Source organism: Callospermophilus lateralis, chromosome 12 (assembly GCF_048772815.1).
Source record: "Callospermophilus lateralis isolate mCalLat2 chromosome 12, mCalLat2.hap1, whole genome shotgun sequence".
Classification (NCBI taxonomy): domain Eukaryota; kingdom Metazoa; phylum Chordata; class Mammalia; order Rodentia; family Sciuridae; genus Callospermophilus; species Callospermophilus lateralis.
Genome location: NC_135316.1, coordinates 97,098,677 through 97,115,745, shown reverse-complemented (window position 1 = coordinate 97,115,745; position 17,069 = coordinate 97,098,677). Strand labels below are relative to the sequence as shown.

Genomic DNA, 17,069 nt, shown 5'->3' with positions numbered 1-17,069 from the left:
AAACAACAACAACAACAAAACAAACCAAGGCCCACACCTCACTGCAAACCGAATGAATCAGAATTTCTATACTGGGTGCAACTCACAGTTAGAAATGATTTTTAGTAACCTGTATATTTCAGATGACATATAATAGGTATAATATAAATATATACAATTTATTGAACCTTGAAAAATTTTTAACAGTTTTAGGGATATAATTCATATGCCATACAAGATGCTTATTTCTTTTTTTGCAGAGCCAGAACGGAAGCTAGGGCCTGGTGTAGACCAGGCAAGCATTCTCTCAGAGCTCCACCCTGGAGCCCTTCACTTATTCTTAGTTTTTGCAGGACATTCACAGGGTTGTAGAATAACACAACCTAAAATTAGTCATCATAACCCAATATTATAACCTGATTTTAGAACATTTCCATTGTCACCAAGAGAAACCCTGCACTCCCTCGCAATTATTCTCTATTCGCCCCAATTCCTCCACTGGGCAAACAGGAATCTAGTTTCTATGTCTGTAGATTTGTCTATTCTGGACATTTCATATAGATGGAATCATATAGCATGTGGTATTTTGTGACTGGTTTGGATCTTAAATGTCCCCCAGAGTCCCATATGCTAAAGGCTTGGTTGCCAGTCTGTGTGCGATAGTGGGGTGGCAGAATCTATAAGAGGTGAGGCTTAGTTAAAGGAAGTCAGGTCATTGGGCACACTCTTGAAAAGGAAGAGGAGAATCTGGCCCTTCCTGTTTTCTGACCACTAAGAGTAGGACAGTCTTCCCCTACCACCCTCTCCACTGCTGTGCTCTACTGGGCCACCACAGGCCCAAGGCAACCGGACCAAGCAAGCAAGAAATGGTTGAATTTTCTTACCATATTCAACATTTCTAACAGAGAAAACCACTCTTCCTATTCAGTTGACTTTTTCAGGTGTTTTGTCAAAGATGGAAAAATGACTAACACACACTTAGCATATTTCCAATGTTCATCCACGTTACGACACCCATTTCATTAATTCCATTGTTACGTGATGTTTTATTTAGTCCTTCATCAGCTGATACACACTTATTATTTCTGTCTCCTTTATGACTTTAATGACTAATGCTGTTATGACATTTGTGCCTATGTGGATGTGTTTTCATTTCTTTTCTGTGTATCCAGGAGTGCACTTGCTGAGTCTCACGATAACTCTGCAACTTTAATTATACATGGCAGCAGAATGCATGTATAAACAGAGTATAACTTCTCATTTGTCTGGTTGTACACAATGTAGATTTACACAGGTCATGTAATCCTATTTGCATGTAGGGTAATAATGTCCGGATTCTTTCTACTATCCTTCGTATCCTTACATCCCCACCCCTCCCATCAGTCTAGTACAAAATACCTCTCTTCTCTCCCCATTATTGTGAATTAGCATCCACATATCAGAGAAAACATTCAGCCTTTGGGTCTTTGGGATTGGCTTATTTTGCTTAGCATAATATTCTCCACTTCCATCCATTTACTGGCAAATGCTATAATTTCATTCTTCTTTAAGGCTGAATAATATTCCTGTGTGTGTGTGTGTGTGTGTGTGTGTATTTCTTTATCCATTTTTCTTTTGAAGGGCACCTAGTTTGGTTCCATAACAGCTACTGTGAATTGAGCTGCTATAAACATTGATATGGCTGCATCACTGCAGCATGCTGATTTTAAGTTCTTTGGGTATAAATCTAGGAGTGGGATGACTGGGTCAAATGGTGGTTCCATTCCAAGTTTTCTTAGGAATCTCCATACTGCTTTCCATAGTGGTTGCACCAATTTTCAGTCCCTCCATCAATGTATATCTTTTCACCACAACCTTGCCAACATTTATTGTTGCTTTTTTCTTGATGATTGCCATTCTGACTGGGGTGAGCTGGAATCTCAGTATAGATTTTGATTTGCATTTCTCTAATGCTAGAGATATTCAACATTTGTTAATATACTTGTTGATCGATTGTATTTCTTCCTCTGTGAAGTATCTGTTTAGTTTCTTCACCCATTTGTTGATTGGGTTATTTGTTTTTCTGCTGTTAAGTTTTTTGGATAACTGTAACTTTTTGAAGAACTGGCAGGTTTTGCCCAGTGGCTGTGCCATTTTCCGTCACAATCAATGATGTGTGGGTGCTCCAATTTCCTCTTCTCCAACACTTATTACTGTATTTTTGGTTACATTATTGAATTATTTAAGGTCTTTAAACAAGTGCAGATGGAAGTCTTTTTTAAGACATCTCCCATCATTGCCTGGCCCAGCTGTCAAGTACCCCAAAGGCATATAGTGCTGAAGATTAAACCTAGAGCCTTGGACATGCTAAGCAAGTGCTCTACTGAGTTACATCCCAAGCCCCAATATTTGTTGAATAAATGGAAAAGTGCCCTTTCATTTGTATATTGTCCTCAGAAGGCATTTTGAAGTGGTGAAGTTCACGATAAACCTGTAGAGAGGAGTGGGAATCTGATTCCTATTACAGACCTGAGGAAAATAAGGTGGGAAAGGTCAGGTGACAATGAAATGTGTAGAGTCCTATGTCTAGCCCTCTCTCTACAATCAGACACCAGTCCTCAGTATTGCTTCTAAATACCACATTAGTTAATGTTCAGAAAAGAATGTTAAGCTTCAAAAGAGCTTAGTATATTAAAAAACAAAACAAAACAAAACCAAAAACCAGTAACAGAACAACTCAGCAGAAGCTGAGGGACCTAAGTGCTTTGGCAGTTTGGAAGCTGCTAATTATGGTTCTGGCACGGTTGTGGGGGATAGAGAGTGCACTTCTAACTTTAGCAAACAAATTCTTCACCTTTCAAGTAGAACTAGTAGCTGAGCATTTCCTGGGCTAGGAAGTTAGGGAGTTTTAAAGAGCACTGTATATCAGGTGAGGGAGACCTATTTTGGTTTATAGACCACATTAATGAAGAACCAGCTAATCCAAAAAGGAAGGTAATTGATTATAATTTTCTTACCATATTCAAATTAAAGCTGTCTTTCTTTTTGTGTTATGGATCTCAAACATACAGGAAATATCAAGAAAATATATAATAAACCCCTATGAGTCAGCAAACAAACAAACAAAAACTATTAACATTTTGTCATTCTTATGCACTTATCTTTTATTTATTATTAAAGTGGTATGGGCAATTGAACCCAGGGGCATTCTACCACTGACCTACATCCCCAGAGCCCACTTAATTTTTGAGACAGGGTCTCACTAAGTCGCTGAGGCTGGTTTTGAACTTGCAATCCTCCTGCCTCAGCCTTCTGAGTTGCTGGGATTACAGGTGTTCCACCATGTCTGGGTATCCCTAGCCCTTTTTAAAAATTTTTTTATTTTTGAGACAGGGTCTTCCTAACTAGCCCAGGCTGGTCTAAGACTTGAGATCCTCCTACCTCAGTCTCCCAAATCCCTGGGATTACCTGTACTACCAGGACTACTATTTTTTAGAGATGGGTATAGATAAGTTTTCCAGGTTGGCCTTGGACTCTGAGCTCAAGGAATCTTCCTGCCTCAGGCTCCAGAATAGCTAAGAGCCGCTGCCCCTGGCTGCATTGATTTTTAAATAAATGTTTGTGTACAGTAATATTTTCTTTCTTCTTCCTCTTCTTTTTTAGTACTGGAGATTGAACCCTGGGGCATTTTACCCCTGAGCTACAATGCCAGCCCTTTTTGAGACAGAGTCTTACTAAATAGCTGAGCCTGGCTTTGAATTAGCAATCCTCCTACTGCAGCCTTCCAAGTTGCTCATCGGATAGTGAAGCTTTCTTTAAATTAATAATCAGATCATTTTAGTGCATGTGTATGAGAAATGATCAGAATAGGATAAAATGATCTTGTTACTAGCACCATGAACTTGTAACCTTTGATCTTTCTTCATTTAGGTTTGCAAGGATGAGAAGCTGCTGAAATTGGCAACACACGTGATTGAGGACTAAGACTGGGAGTTCCAAAAGCTAGGAAAAAGATTTTGTTCATTCATTTTTACATTTATTCATTCAATCAGAACACTCTGGCACTTTTCAAACACATTATCTCCCAACGAGCCAGACCATGCTTACACTCAGACTTGCACACGAATCAGGTATCATCATTACTGACCTAAGACCTTGGACCAGCTGCCTTTGAATCTGTTTCTTCTGAAAAATAATGATAACCTTATTGAACAAGGCACGGTTAAAAGCGAGGTAAGACACTGAGAAATGTATGTAACCTGTATCCTTTTGTCCCTTTTGCCACCGTTATTCTGCTAGGCTTTCAGGGCGCCAATAAAAAGATCATACAGCAGGAGTGTCTCTCCGAATATCTCCTTCCTCCAACCTAGGCGGGCAGCGAAAAGCTCAGAGGTTCCAAAGCTCAGGGTGCCAAAAACCCTCCCAGTGACAGCATTCATTTATCTTCCCAAACCATTTAAACTCTAATCTCCTGTTACCTGCCTGTCTTTAGGTCTTGCTGCTCTACAAAGATAATCTACGCTAAACCCTGCTGCGGTCCGAGGTCAAATGCTTGGCCCGCAGGTTGGAGAACCTCCCAAGGCGCCCGGTTTGGTCCACAGGAGGGCAACGCGCCAGGGGGCGGGCTGCCGAAGCCGCCCAGCAGCTTTCTCCAGGTCTTCGGAAACCCTCAGCCAAGGGGGCGGTTCTGAGCAGGAGGGGCGGGCGGATCCAGCACCGCCCTCGCCACCTTCAGGGTCGGTGCCTTAGCGCTGATCTCGAACTTCTGTAAAGTCTGCTGCCGGGTCCTGGTTCCAGCACGTGGGTGCCTCTGCGCCGGGTACTGTGCTGCGTGGCCCCTCTGTTCAGGCGCCTCCGCGGCCCTCACTCTGCACCTGTGCACGGCCCTCGGCTCCCTGAGCGGACGGCCTAAGGGACCTTGGGTGCTCTCGCGCTGGGCTCGCCGCTTCTGGGCTCCCGGCAGCGGCTGCGGCGGCGGCGGCGCGTAGCGGGCGCCCCGAGGCGGCCCGGGAGGCGGGGACGGGGCGTGCCGCCGGCGCCCGGTTCCCGGAAGCGGCTGATTGTCTGGCTCCCGCCGAGCGGACCGGCGCGACTGCCCGAGCTGCAGCATCCCAGGAGCAGGAGCTCGCGAGCCACCGCCGCCGGAGCCGCGCGCCCCAGCTCTGCGGCAAGATGCTGCCCGTGCACCCGGAGGTGAAGCCCAACCCGCTGCAGGACGCCAACCTCTGCTCGCGCGTGTTCTTTTGGTGAGTACCAACCGCCGCCGCCGCCCGGCTCGCGCCCGATGCCGCGTCGCCGTTCCCGGGAGCGGGCGCGTTCCTGTGCGCGGCCGGTGCGCGGCGTGTGCGCCGGGGAGGGGGACGCGGGGAGCTGGTGGAGGGGGACGCGGGGACCTGGTGGCGGGCGCAGGTGGAGACCCCTTCTGCCGACGATGCCCAGCGGGAGGTGCAGAGGCGGGGAACGAGTCTGTCCGGAGGCGGAATCTTGCCCAGCGGAAGCATCCCCGGGACCCCCACACGCCCACCTACCGCCCGGGATTCGCAGCTTTACCGCATTAAAATGCACTTTTTTTCCCCCAGTTTAAATAAGCGGCTGTAAATCTGCCCTTTTCGCAGCCTGATTAACGTCCTGGAACCGCTAGTGCCATCTCCCAATGGTGTCCCCTACCCCTCTGATTCTCCCTACTGCACGGCTCATTCCTGCTGCACCTGCTCCGCCTGTGTGTGCCCGCGTGTCTGTGACTGAGTGTCTGAATCTTTGGTCTCTATGACCCTGGCTTTCTGTCGTGGTACCTAGTTATGACAGGTTTCATGTAAAATAAGGCTATTACTATTTTAAATGGATGAATGGGGACATTATTCTTAAACAGAAACTGCCTCCACGTTTTGCTTTTGGCGGGGATAGGCAAAGCCACTCTGTAGTATGTCTTTGACCAGACCCTTTCCCTTTTTGGTGAAATCTTCATTTCTGTCTTTGAGGTGGGCTGTCTAGTCTTGGGAGAGGTGATCTATGGGCTTGATGCAAACTCTTTTCCTAAAACAACTGGTGGTCCAGAGCTGGGAGGTCCCCAGCCTTACCAGGCTTGCTGGAGGAAATAGGTGACAAGATTTTAGATAAAGGGGCCTATTATTTGCATCTAGCAGCGTGGTTACTAATGTGGACGGAGCCTTTGGGATTTAATCACACTTGGTTGATTAGAATAGCTTTTGTTTCTTGATTTCAGTTCTTTCATCTTTCCCACTTATTCTGGTATTTCCTTTTTAATGGAAAACCTAGGGAATCCCAAGAAAACTAGTCATCTCTTGTTGTTTTAATTGTGGTGTATTCAGAGGTTTAAGGACCTGCTCTTGGCAGATTGGAGGCCCTCAGGGAGAAAGAGGGGTGTGGTGGAGGAAGGAATATGGGTGTGGTTAACATAAAACATAACTCAAAGTAGGCAAACTGTCTCCTTCAGGCAGGTCACAGAACTCTCCATTCACTTTCCATTTGTGGGTTTTCAGAATGTCGGCACAGGGAAAGCCAGGCCTGGTGGTGAATCTCTGTAGTTCCAGCTACTTGGGACATTGAGGCAGGAGGATAACTTGAACCCAGGAGTCTGAGACTAGTGAGGGCAACAAAGTGACATCCTGTCATTTAAAAAAATGTAGATAGAATAGATTCAGGGAAATGGGAAGGTAACGAGTTGATGACTGGGTGGGCACCATTTTTGTTTCCCAGTTGGGGGGGAAGGAACCATTATCTCTATTTACATTTGAACTCAAGCTGAGATGTTTTGGTTAAGTTGCCTAGGATCACACTGCTACTACTAAGGTTTGGAACACAGTCCCCACCTGGATAGTCCTAACTGCTGTACTGAGTATCTTCACTGGGGAGTTTGCTCCTGAGTGCACTCGGGGCTGTTCCCCTTGTTCTGGCAGGCTGGAGTTTCTCAGGGGAAGTTCTTAACATTCCTGTGTTCTTTTTTGGGGGGGGGTGTGGGGGTACCAGGGATGTAACCCATAGGTCCTTACCCACTGAACCACATTCCTAGCTCCTTTTATTTTTTATTACAGGGTTTCCTTAAGTTAGTTAGGGCCTCACTGAGTTGCTGAGGCTGACTTTGAACTTGCAATCCTCCTGCCTCAGTCTTCTGCCTGGCAACATTCCTATTTTTTGAAGATGATGAACATGAAACATCTCTTGGGGCAGTTCTCAAAGTGGGGTGTTCGGATTTTCAGCATTAGTATCAGCTGGGACCTTGATAGAGATACAAAGTCTCTAGCATCTATTCCAGACTGGTTCAGTAAAACCAGAAACTGTGTGTGTGTGTGTGTGTGTGTGTGTGTGTGTATGTATGTGTGTGTGTGTGTTGTGTGTGTATTCCAGGTGGGGCTAATTTAAGGTTAAGGATGGTTCACAGCTTTAACCTGCTTCTGTGGGCCTTGCTATTCCAGTGTTTTACTTTTAAAAGGGGTTGTACCTGGAAATTCACTGGTGACCATTCTCTATTTACTTACCTTCTGTAGTTCGAGAAATTGTAAAGTCTGAGGCCACTTAGTGCTATCCTTGTGTATCCCACCTTGCAGCAAAATGGAAACTGAAACTATAGCCAGGGAGTGGCCTCCTGGAGACAATGCCCACTTTAGAGAAAAACTGATTCTTCACCTTTTTATTGGGTATTTGATTTTCTTCTCAAATTTCATCTGCTTTCTGAACTTGTAGCTGCCTACCCAAATGATGCCAGTAACTAGCTTACTGACTTTTATACAAAATGTGCCACTGGAATTTTGTTGTATTCATGACGCATTTTGGATTTGGGCCATACATTATGGCTATTGATAATGGTTGTGGATTTTTGAAAACAATATTTTGTTTTCTGTTTCTGCAAGAAATTTAAAACTTGAGACAGGAAAGGAATAAGGATGATTTCTGTCATCTGGGTACAGTAGCTGTTTCAGTTGGTCTTCGCCCTAAACTTTTTTTTTTTGCCCTAAACATCTTCACACATCAGCACACATACCCATACATTCGTGCTTTTTATAAAACTGTAAATAGTTTTGAATCTTGATTTCTTCTTAATTTTTGATAGTTATCGTTCATAGTACTAAATATTCTACACATGATAATGACTATAATTTGTTCAGTATTTCATTATAGTTGAACATCATTTATTTCTAATGATTACACATGTTTATTTATGCCCATATTTTGGTGCAATTTTGCCCCAGTCTGGCTGGGCACAAAATAACCCGAGCCACCACAAAGCCTTGTAGGTTCAAAAAGCAACTCTTTATTCCCTAACTCTTACTGGCACTCTACACACACTTCCTGGGAACACACTCCCTCCAATTCCCGCCAATTCTCCCCGAACCCTGAGAGGAACCCTGAGAGAACTCAAGGGAACTCCAAAGTAGCGGGCACCTGAGGCAGCAGGATCCCCCCTAATCCCAGCAGGATCCGCCCTAATCCGGGAGCTGCCCTATTTCCCCCACAAGGATCCACCCTAATCCCGGAGCAGGGTCACCTTTCAACCATTCCCTCTAGCAAAATGCCAGGTGTCATTCCCACTAAACTGTGGCCCTCAACACTGTGTGTGTGTGTGTGTGTGTTTGCACGCGCGTGTGTTGGGGCTTTGAGGTGAACGCCTTGGGTGGGCTAAACATGCATCTACTACTGAACTACACGCTCAGCCCTATTAATATATCTGATTAAGTTTCCAGGATCACCTATATCTCTGTATGCATTTTCTGTTAGCTATTTTCTTATTGCATTCCTAAAAAAAAAATGAAGGCAGTTAGAATTTCTTTTTGTATTTGATATAAGGTAGGCCCATTTTTTTTTCTAAAATGGCACATTTTTTCATCACTGTTTGTTGAATTTTTTTCTCCTCTGTAACTGAAAACAGGTGGTATGATTTTTGAACCCTGTCCAGCTGAGCATGAGATTGATTGTCCAAGCCCTTGAGACTCCCAGGAATCGTGCCACTCCCTGCTGTTCAGCAAGCCTCTTGGGTGTGCTCTGCCTCCTCTGCCTGGCCTCTGGTGAGGAGGTCTTCAGTTAGCAGCAGGTGGAAGGTTAACAGTGAAGCTTTTCCCTAAAGGGGGTTATTGAGTGGATCCTGGAGTCAGATGCATTTTGTCTGCAGAGAATGGTTAAATCCTTGCTCCGCGTTGTGTGTCTGAGTTGGTGAGATGTCATCCTGCAAAGCCCGAACTGTTGTAGAAACTGCCATTGGTGACAATATGGACTCTCTGGAGACTCATCTTAGAGAAAGCTGATGACATAAGGGTGGAAATGTAAATGGCTTGGCATCCTGAGGCCCTCAGTTAGTGCATAGAAGTGGAATTTTAATATTTGGTGCCGTTTTTGGAATATCTCCTGCATGCATCTCTTTCTTATTATTCTTCATTAATAGTCAGAAGTCCAAATATTGTAGACGGAGGCTGAGTTATTTTTCCAGGCTCTTTGACCTGATTTCTTTTCTTCTCCCTTAAGCATGGTTTGACTTTTGGCAATTTTATATAATAATTATAGCCTCAAACAAGACAGGGTACACCCCCAAAGGTGTATTAAAATTTGCTGCTAATTCTTTATAGTGTAACACATTTTAGAATTTTAATCTCCTTTACTTTTCTTTCCTTTGCCTTTGTCCTGGTAGCCCTGCATGAAAGGTGTCAACTAGTGTCCCTTGCAATGTGTCAGGTGGATAGTTTGTCTTTCTGAGTCCCCTTGAGACCCTGATTATGTTGATTGTCCTGCCTCCTTGAGGTGTACTTTCTGGTCCAGTGCTCTGCTGTTGCTGGGTTGTGAAGTTTGGATACCAGGGACGTGGTGAGCTTCATCCTAAGTCATCCTTACACCTTTTCCATGGGGCCAAGGAACCCTGTCTGTCTCCATCACCAGGAGCTGCCTCCTTGCCTTTCCTCTATGAGTTGTAAGCCCTTGCAGGCATTTCTTTGATGAGTCAGTGTGTGTGACTGGTGTAGAGGTGAAAGCCCAGAGTATTGGGAGGGAGTCTAGGATTTGAAATTGAACTCACTCAGTCCTGTCCTTGACCTTGACCTTGACAATTCAGGGTGGCTGTGTGTGAGTGAATCTTCTGGGAGAGGATGGTTAATGCCTCTCAACCTGTCAGAGTTAAGGACTCAGGAGAGCCCAGGAAGTTCTGGGGGCTGGTGGATGCCTGAAGCCTGGTTCTAGCCTTGGTCAGCCTTTCATAATGAGCAGTTATTTCCTTATTTATAATAGTCCCAAAGAGGGCCATATTTTTGAGGAGAGAAAAGGTACCTGCCCTCCAGAAGGAGGAAAATAAGTTTTCCATCCATTAAAGATTAGTCCTTTTGTTATCTTTTTTATTATGAGTATTCTTAAAGATAACTGAAAATGAAAGTCAGCAGAGGTTAGCATGGGATTTTCTCTAGATGTTAAAGGTTGTACTTATCTGCATCAGCAGTGTTTTCCAGCTGCTGTTAAATACGCAGCTGCAGGGAGCCTGGTGTGGTGATGCACATGTATAATCCTAGTGACTCAGGAGGTTGAAGCAGGAGGACCACAAGTTCAACAGCCTCAACAACTTATCGAGGCCCTAAGCAACTTAGCAAGACTATCTCAAAATAAAATATAAAAAAGGTCTGGGAATGTGGCTCAGCAGTAAAGGACCCCTGGGTTCAATCCCTGACAACCCCCCCCCCCCCCAAAAAAAAAAGGTCAGATGCCAGGCTCTCCTACCCCACTCCCAGGTATATTATGATTCTGTTAAGTCTGTCCTGGGAATCTGCATTTTAATAGTCAATTCACCTAACATCCTCAGGCCACACATTGAGAGGCATGGATCAGATGGATTCATTTTGCTAATAATGCTCTGGATCATAATGCCTATAGAATGCTGTCCGAAGGCTCTGAACTTGACTCAGTTTAGCATGTAACTCTCATGCAGTTTAGTTCTCAATATGACAGGATATCATGCTTCGCAGTGAGGATGGGGAGGTCCAGAGAGGTTGGGCACCACAGTCCAATCATTTCACCTCTGCACTAATAACATAGGAGCTTTTGGGAGACTCCTTATATCCAAACCATAACAGAGTTGTTCACCCATCAAATTTATGTAAAACTCCAAAATCCAAAGAACTGAAATCTGCAGCAATCTGGCCCCATGCATTTTTGATAAGGGATACTTAATCTGTACTAGATCAAAGGGAGATTCTTCTTCCAGCCCACAGTCAGTTCAGGAATCCCTTGAGGACTGGGCAGTGGGGAAATTACTTGTTGGACTCTCATGGCCCCAGATCAGGATGCCAGGATTATAGTGTGCAAGCCATGGTTTTCTTTCTGGGTAGTTTCTATGCTGTTTTACTCCTTTGTCTGTTGTCTACACTTAAGTCAATTTGATTTACCTTCCTTCACATGCTGGCCTTTCTGGTATTCTGGCAGCTCTCATGTCCTCATTAAATCTTGTCTTGAAGAACAGTGTTTCCTGTTCCCATGCTGCCCTTGGATGGCAGGGTTTCCATACCCTCATCCATGTGGTTAAACCAAATGATCTGCAGTTTAGTAATGTCTTTATGTTAATGTGATATAATATCCTACCTATGATCTGACCAAGGGTAGTGTTTTACCTAACTTCTTCAATGTTTATACAGTTGGGGGGGGGGGTGTTTACAGGGGATTGAACCCAGGAGTGCTTTATCACTGAGCTACATCCCCAGCCCTTTTTATTTTTTATTTTGAGACAGAGTCTTTCTAAATTGCTGAGGTTGCCCTTGACGTTACAGTCCTCCTGCCTCAGCCTCCCAAGCTGCTTAGATTATAGGTATGTGTTGCTGCACCTGGCTATCTTGAAGGCTTGCTGTGTTCTAGATAATGTTCTAACCAAAGCTTGGCAGACCACACCTGCAGTCCAATCCAGCCTACTGCCTGCTTTTATAAATAACATTTCCCGGCCATGCTCTTTTATTTATAGGGTCTGTTATCTGTTTTGCCCACTGCTCTATCAGATGTCCAGAACTTGGGTCAGTTCATGTTCTGGAAAAAGCTAGGTAGTAAATATTCAGGGTTTGTAGTCCTCTTGCCTCAGCCTCCTGAGTTGCTGGATTACAGGTGTGTGCGCAGTGCCTGGCAGCATCGGTATTTTTAAAAGTTTTCCTTGGAGGTTTTGAGGGACACTGATAACCCCGGACCACTGACTTAGCAGCTTCCCAAAGGTCAAAAACATTTCAGTATGTATTTCCATTTTTCTGGATGAGGGTTCCCAACTGCCCTCATCCCTAACCCATTTCAGGTTTCTTTCTTGTTGATCTCAAACCATGAAAACCATGATCACAATGGAACATGGTCATCCATGTGGGTGCCCAGCAGGTGGCAGTGGGGCAAGGGGGGTTGGTTGTTTGCCAGGGATCTTAGAGATATTGAATCCTTTGATCTTTATAGTCACCTCTTGTTGAAGTTGACTCTGTCCTCATGTTACAGGTGAAAGAAACTGAGGCTAGAGAGTCAGGAACATGCAGAGGGTCGTCCAGGTAGGAAAGAGCTGTGAATAGAGTCAGGTCCATTAAATTCCAGAACGTAAGAGTTTGGCTTCCTTGTCCCTGTGTTTATTTCTTCACCCTGTGCCAGATATTGATTGAGCTCACAAGGTGAATAGAATAGGAATTTCACACTTGTGAGTGTAAGATTGCTCATATAATAAATCAGATTTATCAGCAGATCTTTACTGGTGTGTCTTATTTGTCAGGATGTGAATGAGATATGTACTGTACATAATTGATCACTCTGTTCCTGTCACCTGTTGGAGTGATCCCTCAACAGCTCGACAGGTGTTTGACCTGTTCTAGAGCATATGGGTGACCATAGTGGCTTAACATGGTAGCGAGGGCTTAAAGGGGTCTCAGTGCTGCAGAACCCAAAGGTGGCACTAATATGAATTCTGAGTGTTCATTAAGCACCATAGTTTGTTCACTGTAAAGTAGGTAAGGCATTCTTTGTGTGTGTGTGTGTGTGTGTGTGTGTGTCTGTCTGTGTAACACTGGGGATCAAGCCCAAGACCTCATGCGTGCAAAAGGTTGTGCTCTGCCAGTAATACTCCCAACCCCAGGTAATGTATTCTTTTTTTTTTTTTTTTTTTTAATATTTTTTTTTAGTTGTAGATGGACACAGTACCTTTACTTATTTATCTTTATGTGGTGCTGAGGATCGAACCCAGGGCCTCACATCTGCTAGGCAAGCGCTCTACCACTGAGCTACAGCCTCAGCCCTTTCAAGATTATATTTTAAGGATGATACGATAAAGTTTCTTTACTTATTTTTCTTGCCTCTCTCCAGTCAAGCAGGGCAAGTCGGCAGGGAAATAATATGGAAGTAGTGCAGCGTGTAATATCCATCTGTGGTGAGTAGATAAATAACCTGTTTGTTGACTGCCCACTAGAAATGAAGCTGTCTTTTAAAAAAAATGCAGCAGAGGGAACTTTAATTCATGCCCAAACCTGGATCACTCTCTGTGGAAATATATTGAAAATTATAAGTAGGTGTTGCTCCATCCTTAAAGAAAGCTTCTGGAAGCCTGAGGCTGTAGCTCAGTGGCAGAACGCTTGCCTAGCACATGTGAGGCCCTGGGTTCGATTTAATAGAGCTATTAAAAAAAAAAAAAGCTTCTGGAAAGTAGTTCCACAGATGAGCAACATGGTGGAAACTGCCCCACTCAGCTCTGCTGGCCGGCACCCCCTTTTCCAGGAATGGCACTGCCTCACCTGGTAACCAGGTTTGCACTTTTAGTAGTCTGAATGTGGGGAAGTGTCTGGTCGGTGACAGGGAGTTTGGTCCATGCAGTGTCTTGACTAGAGGCCTCAGGGATTCCTGATTCCAGCCCCACACACTATGGGCTTCTTCTCCGCAAGCCCAGCTTTGTGCTCCGGAGCTACCACGGTGTCTTGTTTGGTGTTTGATGCTCTCTTGGCATGGGCCCAGCTAGGCTTTCTTCCTTCGCAGTTACCCACATTCCCCGGGCACTCAGTGAGCTGTTCCTTCCCTGCTGCATCCATGGCCTGCTGTTCCCCTGCTTTAGCCCAGGCTCCTCCTGTCCAGTATCCTGTTGCTGAAAACCTGCCCATTAACCAACTTTTAGCCCATTATTCCAAGAATGTGGACCTGCTATATGTCAGATGCTTTTTATTTTTTATTTATTTATTTATTTTTTGAAAGAGTGAGAGAAAGGAGAGAGAGGGAGAGAGAATTTTAATATTTATTTTTTAGTTATCGGCAGACACAACATCTTTGTCTGTATGTGGTGCTGAGGATCGAACCTGGGCCGCATGCATGCCAGGTGAGCACGCTACCGCTTGAGCCACATCTCCAGCCCGCTTTTTATTTTTTTAAAGTGTTGAGCAGCACTTACTGTAGGCAGAGAACTATTTAGGTACCTTACAAAGACTAGCCTATTTAATCCTCATAACAAACATGCTAGGTTCTGTGATTTCCCAAGGTCACAGCCTGTGAGTGGCCGAGCTGAGCTTCACAGCCAGGTCTGTGGCCTAGCTCAGAGTCCTTGCTCTCTGATGCTACGTGATGCCACCTCTGGGTCATAGGTGCTGGGGTCAGAGTGGAGAGTGAGCCCAGGCCCCTTCCTACGCGGGGCTCCATAAGTACTTCTGAGCCTCTGTTGGATGCCACACTGGGGATGTCTGCTGGGAAGGTTGGGTTAGCCAGGGGGCTCAGTGACTGCTCCATACATCTCAGATCCTGCCTGTGCGCTTGTCACTGTGTGTCCCCAGTGCCTGTGTGGGCCCTGGCACATAGCACTTGGATACCATGCTTGAGCAAACAACTAGGACAACTTTGCTGACACTTCAACTAATTGTGATCGGACCATCTGCTTTCCCTCTAGTGGAAGGGATGCTAATTACAGGGATAAAAGAAATCGCAACTTGCTCCCTCCCTTCCTCTAGGTCTAGAGCCCGTTGGTTCTGTTGATCACAATGAAAGTTGTTTTAAAAAACTTGGTCAAAGCCAGAGGCACCGATGGTTAGCAGGGTCCAGGGCTGGAGGTGAGGGTCAGGGATTGGAAGTGTGAGTGGCTGCCCCTTGGCAAAGTGGGACCTGGGACAGCTTCAGGGATGATGGATGGTGTCATCACCAACAGCAAACACCTGTGCAGTTCCTGCTATGTGTTTTATGCATGTTAACTCATTTAATCCTCCCCCAAATTCTGAGGTGCTGCTTTATCATGTCCTGTTTAAAAGTGAATAAATTGAGTTATGGAGAGGTTAAGACATTTTCCTGAGGTCACACAGCTAGTGACTGGCAAAACCAGGATTTGAATCCAGGCTGTGCAGATTTAGAGTCTCCAGGCTTCATCTTTTCGGTCTTCTGCCTTTCAGCATGAGATACCCAGCAGGAAAAACTATCATGCTGGCTGTAGTGGAGGAAAGCAAGGAGTCCAGTTTTTAAAAAATGTTTTGATCCTGTTCTACAAATTTTATATGATGACCCAAGACGCCTGTATTCTTTTTTTCTCACATTTAATGTATGTGTATTTTAACAGAAACAAAAGTTTCAAAAACAATCCTTATTTTATGAATTAGTCACTATAATACACTGGTATTCTTAAAATTTTTTTTTTTTTTGTAGTTGTAGATGGACAGCATCTACAAAACCTTTTATTTTATTTGTTTATTTTTATGTGGTGCTAAGGATCAAACCCAGTGCCTTGCACATGCTAGGCAAGCGGTCTGCCACCGAGCCCCAGCCCCAGCCCCAGGCCTATACTGGTATTTTCTATTTGATTTCATTAAACAAAATAAAGTGCCGATCATGGTCAGAGCACTGAACTGATTTCGGGACCTATCTTAAACCACAGCTGAAGAGCCCCCTCTTGAGCAAACCAAGAAGGCCACTGTGCTTTCAGGAAGACCTAAGCCCTCCTGTCCCACACTGGGTCTTTTCTGTGTCTCAGTTTTACATGGGCTCCAGGGAGACCCTGGTTCTCCAGCAGAGCTAGACTTGCCTTTTCCAGCACTTGAGTTGTGATGGTGGAATTGTGGCCTTCAAAAATGCGTGTGTTGAAAGCCCCACCTCTAGTATTTTAGAATGGAGTTGTATTTAGGCACAAGCTTCTTTAAGGGGGCAATTGAGAGTAAATTAGAGTGGATCCTGATCCAGTCCGACTGATGTTCTTGTAAGAGGAGGAAATTTGGACACAAACGTACAGAGGCAAGAGGATATGAAGATGCAGAGAGAAGACAGCCATCTCTAATCCCAGGGAAGAGGCCTCTGAAGAAACCAACCCCGTTGCCACCTTGATCTTGCACTTATAGCCATCAGGATTGTGCAAGAGTGTAAGCCATTCAGGCTATCTTACTTTTTTACGGCGGCAGCCTGAGAAGACTAACCCGGTGCCCTGCAGAGGCCTTGGCTGCGCTGGTCCCGCTGGCTGTCAGGTATGAGAGCTTCTGGGTATAGTGGTGATTGTTCTGTAGGAGACTGAGGTCCCCAAGGACTCTGACCCTGTGCTTGGCCTGCTCATTTAGGTATGATTCCTAAAACTCTTCAGGTGTGCAGCCTATCCTATAAACCCTTCGCAGTGCTATCTTATGGATTAATGCAGAGGAGGAGAGCATGTTCTGACCCTGGACAAGCAGTTTCCCTGTTCCAAGTATAATTATTGCACTTGAAGTAAGATCACTATTTTTGTTGGTGAGTTCCCCAAGGCCAGGTGGCATGCGTCCCTGGCAGAAGGCTGTCCAGTGGTTGTGCTCTCTGAGAAGGTGGGATGACTCAGGCTTTTGCTCTGAACTTTGTCCTTTCCAGCTGTATGCAAATTCCCAAACTTTTGCTTTTTTAGAAAACCCCATATAGTAGGTCCTTAGGGTATCCATGGTTAATAATTGAGAAAAGAGAGGTTGTTCTCTTGGGCAAACCCCAAACCCTCTTTCCTTTCCCCCTTTAGAATATCATGAGGTACTGCTGCTGCTGTTTCTTCTTCCTTTTTTTTTTTTTGTTTTTCTAAAGAAAATTAGGCCTGTCGTTGTGGCTCAGTGGTAGAGTGCTTGCCTGGCATGTGCGAGGCCCTGGGTTTGATCCTCAGCACCACATAAAAATAAATACATAAAATAAAGGTATTGTGTCCCTCTACAAATAATAAA

General features: G+C 44.8%; 1 protein-coding gene across 1 annotated transcript in view; it reads left to right on the top strand.

Moving 5' to 3' along the window:
• The first annotated feature begins 5,048 nt into the window (after positions 1-5,048).
• The window catches only part of Abcc4 (ATP binding cassette subfamily C member 4 (PEL blood group)), a 223,790-nt gene continuing 211,769 nt past the window's right edge, over positions 5,049-17,069 (top strand). The window contains exon 1 of the mRNA XM_076871929.1: positions 5,049-5,204. Within this exon, the coding sequence (XP_076728044.1) occupies positions 5,131-5,204 (74 nt within the window). The 5' untranslated portion in view covers positions 5,049-5,130. The remainder of the gene's footprint in view (positions 5,205-17,069) is intronic.